Source organism: Artibeus jamaicensis, unplaced genomic scaffold (assembly GCF_021234435.1).
Source record: "Artibeus jamaicensis isolate MK-2021 breed Jamaican fruit bat unplaced genomic scaffold, CSHL_Jam_final scaffold_612, whole genome shotgun sequence".
NCBI lineage: Eukaryota > Metazoa > Chordata > Mammalia > Chiroptera > Phyllostomidae > Artibeus > Artibeus jamaicensis.
Genome location: NW_026522049.1, coordinates 4,957,029 through 4,969,331, shown reverse-complemented (window position 1 = coordinate 4,969,331; position 12,303 = coordinate 4,957,029). Strand labels below are relative to the sequence as shown.

Below are 12,303 nucleotides of genomic sequence, written 5' to 3'. Positions count from 1 at the left end.
AAAGCTACAGTAAATAGTCATGGGCATGTGTGGGCATACATTCTGTACAGGCACATGCATGTATCTTGGATATGCACCTAAAGGAGAAACTGTTGGGTCATATCTAAAAATTGTACGTAATTGTTACATGTGAGTCTGTGTTTCATATTTCTGATATGTTTGTACTGTTACCTTGGTGCCAGAAATGCATAGGTGTTTCATTTAATGCTTCATTTAATCCATACCCAGGATGCAGGCTTAGTTTGTTTTTCAATCCTTAGGCCCTATAATTTTAATTTGCGCTCCTCGGTGACTAATGTTGTAGGTGCTCTCTTCTTGGGCTTGGTGGTAATTCACATATATTGTTTATCACTTTGTTATCTTGTCTATCAATGTGTTTTTTTTTTCCAAATTCAGTTGACTCTTTATTGTTGAGTTAAAAGTGTCTTTCATACATTCTGGACACAAGAGTTTTGTGCATAGGCATGTACTAGAGGTAGTTTTACCAGTCAGTGGCATGCACATTCATTTTTTTAGTCATGCCGTTTTGGTCAAGTTTATTGAAGTGTGACCTACATACAATAAACAGCATCAATTTAAAGCACATACATGACCAGTTTTGACAAATGCATCCACCTGTCAAACCTCCCCCGTGGTAAATGTACCAAAGGGTCACCCGTTGGATTCCCAGTCAGGGCACATGCCTCGGTTGTGGACCAGGTCCCCAGTGCGGGGTGTGAGAGGCAACCAGACATTTCCCTCCCTTTCTCTCACTCTTCCCCTCTCTCTGAAAACAAATACGTAAAATCTTTAAAAAGAAAACAAACCTGCCATGACTGGGAGTTTTCTTTTACTTTGCAGTTCTTCCCTGGCTGATCACAGACACCCCAATCTGCCTTCTGCCAAAACAGGTAAGTTTGCCTTTTCTGTATTTTATACCAGTGAAAACATAGTGTTTTTACATCTTCTTTCTCTTACTCATGAACAACTGCTTCATTCAGTTGTTCCAGGTGTTAGTGGTTTCTTACTGTGTATTGTGAAATGACATTTCACTGCATGGAATGTGCTACATATGGATATGTTACATACAGATGTGTGACCATTCTCTTGTTGGCAGGCATTTGGGCTGCCTTGGGGTCTTGCTTGTCATGAGCAAAGGCATTAGGAGTGCACAGGTGCAACTCATGGTGTGGGCCTCTTGGCTGAATGTCTAGGAGTGGTATGGCCAGCCCCTACGGTAGGTTACGTTTGCCTCAGGAGCTGCTGGATGATGTTCTCACGATTGCAGCCTTGTGTGCTCCTGCCTGCGATGCATGTGAGAGCTGCAGCTGCTCCTTGTCTTACCCAGTACGTGGTGTTGTCAGCCTTTTAAACTGACACACCCGTGTGTGTGCTCGGACACGGTAGGATGGTTCTGATCTGCCTGTTCCCTACTGAGCATGCTGTGTCTTCCCACATGTTTTTGCCATCTCTGAAATGTCTTTGGTGATATGTCTTCAAGGTTTTGCCTATTTAGTATTGAGTCAAGATGTTACCAGATAGCTGGAAGACCCACCTTCTGGGTCTTCTGTCACTAAACCCCCTCCCAGTAACATCTGGTGTCCTGACCCCTAACAACATACTAGTTTTGCTGGTTTTTGTGTATAGTATGTGTGAGAAGGGGCCTCCCAAAAATTGGAAGTACCTTCTGGAGGGTGGGCTCCTTGTAGTACAGGCTTCTCCTGCTAGGTGAGTGTTCTAGGAACCCAACTATATCAATGCACTGGCTGGCATTGTTGTGAAAGGCTGCTTTCGGCTTCACTGAATGTTTTTTGAAGACTCTTTCAGTGCATTTGCCCATTTCATGATGGGGGATTTATGAGTGCACCTGCCCACACCACACTGAGTGTTCAACAGTTTTTGACCAAAAACAGTATGACCCCCATGTCCCACCCTCCTTATTCACCTGATCTCATCCACAGTGATGTGTTTTTGTTTGTTTGTTTCCCAGATGGAAAAAGTCTTCAAAGGACTTACAAACATTGATTATTTCTTTTGATTCCCTTTTAATACTTCAGTGGACATTCAGCTTTCAACTTGACTTCAGGAAGTCAAGTACAGAAACTATTTGTTATTAAACATGGTTTTCTAAAGTCTTCATTTATCATCTCTATAGAGCTACAGTTGAAAAACAATTGAAAGAAAAATAGAATCCTGTAGCTGATTTTTTCTTTCTTGCTGTTTTTAATTTGTATTTGTTCAATTATGCATCTTGAATGAATCTAGTCCCTCATCCACAAGCCCCCTTCTGAGAATGTATATGATTTGTATGCAGGCTAGTCATTTTTTCTGATCCCACAGCACCCTCAGCCTGACTGTATGTGCCTGTCTCTTATTTCCATACATTGTATCTCAGAGATAACTGGATGCGTGACCACCTTCTCTAATTAGAGTCATGAGGTCCCCACGGTCTCTTGGCAGTGAACTCTCCTCCTTGCATTCTTTCCATTTATGGTTTTTTTCCATCCCTCTCCCTGAAGGATCCTCTCCTTCAATTTCTACCGCCCCTAAGGAGCCTCCTTCCACATTTGTTTACATGTAAAAATAATTGAAGGATAAATTAATTCTCCATTTCAGTTTATCAATCTCCTTTTCAATTATTGCAGCTTTTATTCCCCTTCAGACTCTGGACTTTGGCAACTTGCAAAGGCTTTTGCAAACAGAAAGCATACAATAGATATTGACTGATTGGTTGATTGCCTGTCTCCTCCAGACTTGGAGTCCATGATTTTTATGATTGATTGACTTGCTAGATTTTTATTTTCTCAAGGGTTCCCAATACTCAGTTATTAAGTTGCACAGAGAAAACCATTAAGCTTGTTTATAAAGACCACAGCCTTAATATCTTTGCTCCTTTTTAAAAAGTGGCTCAATAGAAAAAGTAATAGAAGCCCTTGGACTGTGAGTTTTTTAGTGACAGGGAAACACATTTCATATTTGTACACCAGATACCCAGTGTATTGGCCAAGCCATAGTATAAGCTCAACGTAGAGCTACTGCAGTAAGTAGGGGAAATGTGGTTGAAAATTGTGTCAGGCAGCTTCTCAGGTGTCCTGTAATGACCTCTACCCTGTGTTACCCCTTGTCTATGTACTCACTCCTTCCTGGGATGGGCTGGCCTAGGGCCTTGCTTTTAAGTAACAGAATATGACAAAGGTCATGGGGTGTCACCTTATGGATTGGTAACAAGAGACTGTAAGTTCTATTTTTGCCAGCAGATTCTCTCACTGGACTGTCCCCATGCTGCCTTTCAGGAAGCGAATTGTCAGCTGGAGGAGGCAGGGAATTGAGGGCAGCCTCTAACTGCCATGTAGGGCCTGAGGCCACGAGTCTGAGAGCCCACAAAGAACTAACTGAATTCTGCCAGTAACCACATCAGTTTGGAAATGGGTTCTTCTCCTGTTTGCCTTCAGAGGAGGTGCCAGACCTGACCACTTCCTTCATTGTAGCCTCTTAGAGACCCCAAAACAAAGGACCCAATTAAGGCATGCCCAGACGCTGATCCACTGAAAGGAGATAATAAATGTGTATTGTTTTAAGCCACTAAGTTTGTTATGATTTGCTGTGTAGCGAAATCTGATTAACACAGGAAGATCACATTTGCGAGGTGCCAGGTCTGTACTGGACCTTGGAGGAGAGGGCCCCGATATATAGAAACTCATCTGGTCTTAACTGTTCTGCAAGGTATGACTGTAGCTGGGATATAGTCATGACTCCCCATTACAAAGGGATGGAAAAGGAGTTCGGAGAAATTAGCCCAGCCTGCCCAAGATCACACAGGGCCAAGCTTCTAAAACCCAGATTAATCCTGTGCAGAATGGGAAGAGGGGGGAAGGAAAGGCCCAGATGTAAGTCTTGGTTTCAGGTGTCAGCAATGAGACAAGAATTGAGCTATAGGTAGAAAGCTAAAGGGCGTTGGTGGCCCCAGAACACAAGAGGAAATAATGTCAGGGAGGATTTAAGTCATGATCTATGAAAATGATACTCTAGGGAAGGTAGAAAGTTCATTTAAAGTCTTTAGTATCGGGTAACAGGCAGTTGACAGAGTTACAAAAAGAATTCAGCATAGAGCCGCAGAGATGACATCCATTTTTTTAAAAAAGTAATGCAGGAAATGTTTTGGTAGTCATTTGAAATATGTAGCAAATTTTTCCAGGGAAGCAATCGTTGTAGGAATACAGCTGAAATACAGCGCATTTGTAATGAAAGCAACAGAACATCAGATTCTGGACGTGATACATACTCGACAGCAGCAGCAAGATGAACCCAGTAAGGCAGAAAAATAAATTCCTAAGCTAGATTAGTTCCTCAGAAAATTAGTTTTAATGGGAGATTTCTGGGATTCTTGGCTCTTGTAAGAGCTTTAAAAATTGATGACACTAGTTTTATATTGTTAATTCTAATTTTGTTCTTGCTATACAGACATTGATGGCACTCTTCTTGTTCACGAGAGGCATGAGTGGGGATGCAGAGTGGTAAGGGTTTTTGTTCCAAGATAACTAGATAAAAAGTTGGATGGGAGAATAAAAATCAGAAAGGAATCAAGAAAACAACTGGGTACCAAAAAAATCACAAAATGCTTTCTGATGAAAGCATCAGCTCAGTTAATTGTATGAATCAATCCAGCACAGGAGCAAATAGGAAAACCAGCTCCACAGACTGCTTCTCAAGTGTGCTGAGTCAGTACCCAGGCCTCTGATTAGTCACCTCAAACTGAGATCATAGTATCTGTTTCTGTATTAAATAGCCTGATGTGGATGGTAGTTTCTTTGCCCCATGCCTACCTTGTAGTAGTCTCTGAATGTCGTTTGTTGATGCTGAAACTGCATCTGGGTTGCCTTCATAAGAGAATGAAAGTCATAAGAAAAATATTGGGATTATCTCCTTCCAGTGACAGGTTTCTTTAATGAAGGAAAGAAAGCTAGGAAGGGAGACAGAAAAGGTCACACAGAGGCAGAGCCTGAAAAATGTTGCACAAGTCTGGCTAGATGCCTCCCAAACCATTTCCTCTTCCTGTAAGTACAGATACACTACATTGTCTGCTCCCTCACTTGTAAGAGACCTTACGAGCCATTCCTGCCAGTAGGCAGTGAGAGGAAGTAGTTTTTTTCAGGTGATGGCAAGTTATGCTAAAATGTGCTTTCCCTGTGTGCTCCCTCCCTCCCTTATACCTGCCAGCTGGGTTGTGCCAGGGAGACTCCCAACTGCATTTTTGAGGAACACCACCCAGTAGGAGGCTGAGTCCCTCCCGGAGCACAGGGCCATGCCCATCTTGTCTCTAGGGGAACCATAATGAAAAAGAACCTGTCCTATGTTACTCCGTCGAGAACACAAAATTGCAGCTGCAGCGAGAATTATGTACAAGTAGAACGTAGACAGCTGAAAAAGGAGGGCCTTAGGGACCAACAGCTGAATTTATGTATGTGGAGAATGTGAAAGTCTAATTAGAGAACACAAATAAATTACTTGGTAAACTTTTTATCCTGGAAGAATGATCCCCTGGGATTCCTGTCAGTGGTCAACTTCTGTCCATTTGCAATCACTGTACTTACAGCATAATTTTGGTGGAGAGCCATTAGATGCGAAATGGGTACGAGCAGGCCACCACATCTGAGCACACTTGTGATCACCTCCCAAAGGGGACGGGGGAGGTTTGCAGCCACCATGATGTGGGAGTGTGTTTTCTGAAGTACTTGCTTGGGAGCTCAGAATTTAAACTGGCATCATTGGCTTAGCCACTCATTTAAGGCAATAAAATTTATTTCCATTGGAAATATAATATTCAGAATGCCCACTGTGTATATTTTTCCAATTAATTGGCCTTTAATTACTTTGCAGAAAAATCTATAAAAGAGTCATCCAAGTTGTCCTGATGAGAACAAGCTGGTACATACTCCATTCACTTTGCATAGGGCTGTCTCTCCATGAAACCTTTTTTAGAAAAACAATAGCCGATTTGATTTTCTTCAGTTGGGGTTATAAAAGACCCAACAGAGGCTGCTGTCTCTAATTTTTCAGAAATATTTCTATTTGGAGATATAAATACTGAGAACAGACTCAGGATTGCTGTTTTAAATCAAGGTGACCTTTTCATGTTACTTTCTCACCGTGCCTGTATGTATGTGTACATAAATACATAGATTTGTGTTATATGTATGTATGACTGCATCAGTAGGCAGCTCAAGCAAAGTAAAAAAATCTAGTATGAATATAGTAACATGAAGATAATTTCTTGATTTTTCTCATTTCCACATCAACTTTTCCTGGGGTGCTGTCTTCCCAGTGGAGGAGGGGTCACAGTAACTCTGTAGGTGACAACGGTCTAATACTATGTACTCTTTTAACCTCAGTCACTGTATTCAGTGAGCCAGAGGGTAGAGACACAACTAGGGAAGGCCATGTCTTCCCTGGCAGGAAAGTGTTGGCCATCACCGTGAGGAGTCCAAGGATGCACAGGGCAGGTGGGGGGGGGCCTGCCCTTGCACTGGGGCTGCCTGCATCCTAACAAGCCTCCCATCCAGTGTGCGTGTTCAGATGGGGAGGAACCACTTTCCAATCCCACCCTGAACATGTTTGGTGTGGTCAGTGAAAAAAAAATACTGTTGACATTTCGAGCCAGAGGGCAAACCAGATGGGGAGCTAGAAGCTAAATAAAAGGTGAAACCTGAAATTAGAAACATGTCAAAATCCATTAGTTCAGTATGGCTGAAATACATTCTTACCTAGAGGGAGCCGAGCACCTCTGTAAGGCATGGCTCGAGTCTTCCCTCAGCCCTGTACTGGATGCTAGAATATTCCAAGCTGGGAGATAAGTGGCTGGATATTTTGCCTCTGACATGGAATTTTCGATCTTCAACCCTGGCTGTGTGAGCTGTGGCTGCGATGTTTATTTTCTGGCCAGGGCCATTTGCTCCTGCTTCACGATACTGTGGGGTACTTTCCGGTAGCCGAATCAGTTTAATGCTTCTGACGGTGACTTCCCCAGTTACTGCAGTGGCTTCCCTCCATGATATGTCTCTCAGGGCACTCTGGGAAATTAAGTGATACTTCTCAACAGTTATTTGCTTACTTCATTCCCATTTTATTAAATAATCATAAAAAGTGCTTTTTAAATTTAAATATGCGTGCTCTGTGATCTGAAAGATTTGGCCCGACAGAGGGGCTGAGTGGGACTCTGCCCGCTGCCCTCTGTCTTTGTTCCTTCTCAGTAGATTTTTCCATCGGTGTGAACGCATCCTAGGTCTTGGAGATGGAGCTCACTGCTCTCTGCTCACTGGGATTAGCTTTATTTGCAACAATAGCAGAAATTGCTGCTGTTTAGAGGTGAATTGGACCTTTCAGCCACATTGAAAATACTTCAGCTAAGTTACAGCAAAGGACAAGCTGATTTTTCTTTTATTTTTAACCTGATTTTTCTTTTGTGCTGTCTTCATTTGAAGAATTTTGCTCAATGATCTCTCAAGCGACTTATTCAGACCCAACAAAACAGAGTTCTGCGGAAGTCTCAGCTCAAGTATCACAGAGCAGTGTGGGTTAGTGGAGAGGTCTTGGACTTTGGACTTTGAATATGACATGCTTGATTTCAATTCTGGGAGTGCCCCCCACCCCCATATGACCTTCCACATAATAATAGCATCTGTTAGGTCCCTAAAGACAAAAATAACAATTATCTTACAGGAGCTGCTATTCATCTTACAAAAATGCCCCAAATCCACCCAAAATATAATAAGTAATAGCATTACTTATTCTAATATGTAGTAAATACTATTATCACTTCTCACTATTATTATTTTAAACATTTATTTATTTATTTTTAGAGAGAGGGGAAGGGAGGGAGAGAGAGAGAGAGGCAACCATACTCCTATCAATGTGTGGTTGCTTCTCATGTGCCCCCTACTGGGAACCTGGCCTGCAGTCCTGGCATGTGCCCTGACAGGGAATCAAGTGGGCAACCCTTTGGTTCCCAGGCCAGTGCTCAATCCCCTGAGTGACACCAGCGAGGACTCATTATTTTTAATAAGCTGCTTGGTTGAGGCTGTTGCTTGAGATATGAGTCATATTTAGCTCGAGATTATGTTGAGAAACCTTGTTTGATTCACTTTATTGAAGTTTGCTTGGCCACCCAACATGGTAGTTTCTTTTTCTTCTCCGAGAACAATGTACAGGTCTCCTATTCTGAGGAAGGCGATGTGTATTAGCTCATGGAAAAAAGAGGACCGTTATTTCTCATCCCAGTGTTCTCTGACAAGTCCTATTGTATTATGTTCGGCAAGCCTGCACACTCTCCCGTCTCTTTGGAAGGAAGAGTGTGGGGCGTGATGTGCAGTGTCTAGGTTGTGTCTGTAAATTACTTCCAAGAGGCGAGTGAGAGTGACTGCAGTGTTGTCCCTGGAGCACTTGGCCTTCCTTGGATGAAAACATGATGTAATTGGACTTTGATAACTCGAATGAATCTGTATCCTAAGGCCATAAAATGTTTCTCTGCAATGTGAGAGCTGGGCAGGTTACATGATCACCTCTGAAGTGTTTGGATTAGTGGGTATGTGATTCAAAAGCCCATTACAAAGGCTGACCCAGGTGAGGTACAGAAAAGCGCCCTGCTGTTGCAGTGAGTCTCACTCCTGAACACTTTTAGCAGAGAAGTTATAGATGAACAAGGGTGCTTGCCCCAGATACCATGCCCACTTTCCTTCTTCCCTTGTATCCCATATCAGCGGCCTGCTTAGGGGGATTCCGTTCCCGCTGTGACAGGGTGCAGGTAAGAGCGGTGCTGTGGGAGTGACAGCTCTTGGGTCTACCATTTCAGTCTCCACCAAGCCCTGTGATTTAATACAACATCCATCCGCAACACTGAGTACGTCCTGTGCTAGGTCACATAGATACAAGAACAAACACAACACAATTCTTGACAGTGGTAAAAAATAGCCTGGTGCAGGAGACCAGGTGTTGTACACAGACACATCCACTTACAGATCTCTTCTGGCTGACCCCCACAGCCAGTTGTTCTTACCAGTTATGGTAATAGTAATCTCACCCCTCTGCCTCATTGTTGGGGTCAGAGGTGGGGGCGTGGGGCTGAGCTGCACTGAGACACCAGGAGTGACGTTCTGGGAGTGAGGAGGCTTTGTTGGTCTTAAAAGCCCATGTAATGCCCATGAGGGAAACCAGCTGGAAGATGACGCTAAAGCTGCACTTGCAGCAGACTGGAGCCAGAGGAGGAAGTATGCTGGATGAGGTAATGGAGCACCTAGGAAGTGATCAAACCTCAGCCCTCTTGGCCTTCATGGTCTGTGAGCTAACACCTGAGGGCTCTGCTGAAGCTAGCCCAGACCACAGTTTCACTGACTGGCAGGCAGCCACAGCCTTTTAGCAAAACACTGGTTCAATTTGATGCTTTCCACATCTGATGGCCTGGCAGTCCCTCAGGTGCCTGTCTGAAGCACAGGTTCTGAGGTATCACATTCAGACTACCAGAACCTCTGATCCCCTGCACCGAGATGGGGCCTGTGGCCCCTCGTGTCCAGGCAAGTTTCAGAGGCTGGTTCTGACTGTTAGAGGAGACAGGAGCAACGGGAACGGCTTCTCAAAGGGACATGTGCTCCGGGACTTGAGTAGGGGCTTGCCAGGTTGACAAGAGGTGGAAGGTGGTCCCACTAAAGGGAATCTCAACACAGTTCTTATCTCTCAGGTCTTGGTTGCTTCATCTCCAGAATAAAGGTGTTAGAAAGGCATGTTTCCTCCCCCTACTCCGCTGCCCTCTGTTTTGATGATAACTTTGGAAACTAGGCAATTTTAATGCCATTTGTGTCTTGACCCAGCTTAAAATTAACATGTTCACTTTAGTAACTTGTGGGATTTTTTTTATGAGAACTTCTGTCTCCTGGAAAAATATTTGGTAAGCTCCATTATAATTTGTTCGCATTTATATCTCTATCGCCTCATTTGCCTCTTAGTAAATTTTTTAACCAACATCTTTAATGCCCTGACGTAACCGTAATTGCAGAGTGGGGGATTAGTCAGTGAGAAACTGGAGAAAAGAGGTGTGTTAGTAATAGGATAGAGAGAGAGATTTCTTATAGAAAATGTACACTCAGTAAGAATACATTGTTCGCCTCTTGTACTAAGACAACAGGACAGATTTAAGTGCAAATAAAAAACTCCATCTTTACTTCAAATTATGTTATTTTTAAACATGGGCAAAAAGGCGGATTTTTATTATCAGTCTAGCTTTGACTGTCAGATCCTTCACAAAGTTCCTATTCTTTTCCAGGACCTTCCATTTTTATTGCACCTTCTTCAGCATGGCATGTTACAGTGTTTTGACTTCATTTGCTGTTTTGGTGGCTGTCATTTTGTTGCTCTGTTTTGTTTTGGCTGGGGTTGCAGTTGGGAAGTGTTCTGTATATAGTCTGACCAACAGTCCTGGCAAGTCCCTGGCACTTACCTAATCAGTCAAGGATGTCCCTGGCCTGCCACATGTGTCCACATGTGGCATCTAAAGAACCACTCAAATGCACTTTTCTGTAAGTCCAAGGGTGTTTTCAGATCCATTTGATCTTCTGTGGAAAAGAAAAAGTTATTTTTCTCAGGTTTTTTTACATTTAGGGTCCTTTAGGGTTGTGAGAGACACACCAGTGGTCTCTCAGTAGAGAGGAGATATTGATTAAGACCCCACAGTTGTAGGTTTCTGTGGATGCCACATGTCTCAGCCACATAATCTTGGCTGCCTCGGAGCGAATGTGGCTCATCGGGATTCACAGCCTAGTACTGAAATCTGTCCAGCTGCTGCTCAGAGGAAGTCACTGCTGGACTTTGGTTGGGCTCCCTGGAGTAGAGTCTGAGGTGGGGCCCACTGGCAGGGAGTGGGGCGGTGCTCCCAGGAGGGGCAGGTGAGACAGGATAGGGAAGGGGAGGTGCGTCGAGGGTGTTGTTTCAGGCAGAGTCAGATCTCAGCCCGATTTTGTGGGCAGCTCTGGAGTATAGTTTGCACCTTGCAGTTTGTCCAGATTTAGAATAGGAACTGGGCTTACCTAAAAGCTATCACAGCCAACCATTGGCTCTCAGTGGCCTGGAGGGATGTAGCTCCCAGGCATGTGAAGGGAGGGGGCAGTGTAGCCAAAAGGCATGTATCCAAAGAGAAAAGCAAAGTGCACAGAACACGCAAATAAATTCAGAGATAAGGTAAAGGATTTCCAAAGAGAACTTAGCGCAGACAGTATTCGCATTGCCATGTGTCCTCACAACACTTGAACGTATTCTTTATGCCACACATTTAGTGTCAAAAGGTGCAGTGAATCTCCTTCAGTGCGGTCCAGTAGAAATACAATGTGAGCTAAGTGTAATTAAAATTTTCTGGCAGCCCTGTTAAAGAAAAAGGAATAGATAAAAATTAACTTCAGTCCTGTGTGTTCTTTTTTTTGCAACATATTCAGGTATGTGGCTGATTGAAAATACGAATGCAGTATTTTGAGTCTGTTTTTGTACTGGGTCTTCACAACCCAGTGTGTGTTGCACACTTAGTGAACACCTCAGTTTGGCCTAGGCTCCTCTCAAGTGTTCTGCAGTTGTAAGTTGCTAGGGGCCGCTACGTCAGGCAGCATAGATCCAGCTGGTTTATGGATCTGATCTTTTGGGCTTTTGCCAAGTGGTATAGTAAAAAAAATTAATATGCTAAACTGGAAATAAGTTATTGTACATTATGTAGTATGTAATAGACTCTCTTCCCTTTTCTGAAAATACTCCACCTCCTTCCACCAGGGGGCCCCCTATGGCTACCTTGCCACAATGTGACTATCCAGTTGGACATAACTAATTAAAATCAGATAATTTGTTGCTGCATGGAATATCTGAGATTTTCTTGCCAATGTTCTCCTCTAGGACTTTAAAGGTGTCACGGCTTATATTTAAGTCTTTTATCCACCTTGAATTTATTTTGGTGTATGATATAAGTTGGTGGTCAAGTTTCATTTTTTTGCACGTAGCTGTCCAGTTCTCCCAACACCATTTGTTGAAGAGGCTATCTTTACTCCATTTTATGTTACTGCCTCCTTTGTCAAATATTAATTGACTGTAGAGAGTTGGGTTGATTTCTGGGCTCTCTGTTCTGTGCCATTGGTCTATGTGCCTGTTTTTATGCCAGTACCAGGCTGTTTTGATCACAGTGGCTTTGTAATACAGTTTGATATCAGGTATTGTGATCCCTCCTACTTTGTTCTTCTTTCTCAAAAGAGCAGCTGCTATTCGGGCTCATTTATGGTTCCATATAAATTTTTGAAGTGTTTGTTC

The 12,303-nt window shown here is 43.2% G+C and overlaps 1 protein-coding gene across 1 annotated transcript in view; it reads left to right on the top strand.

Moving 5' to 3' along the window:
- AGBL1 (AGBL carboxypeptidase 1) overlaps window positions 1–12,303 on the top strand; it is a 565,654-nt gene that overhangs the window by 460,853 nt on the left and 92,498 nt on the right. The window contains exon 21 of the mRNA XM_053658825.1: window positions 841–890. Coding sequence (XP_053514800.1) covers window positions 841–890 — 50 coding nt within the window. The remainder of the gene's footprint in view (window positions 1–840; window positions 891–12,303) is intronic.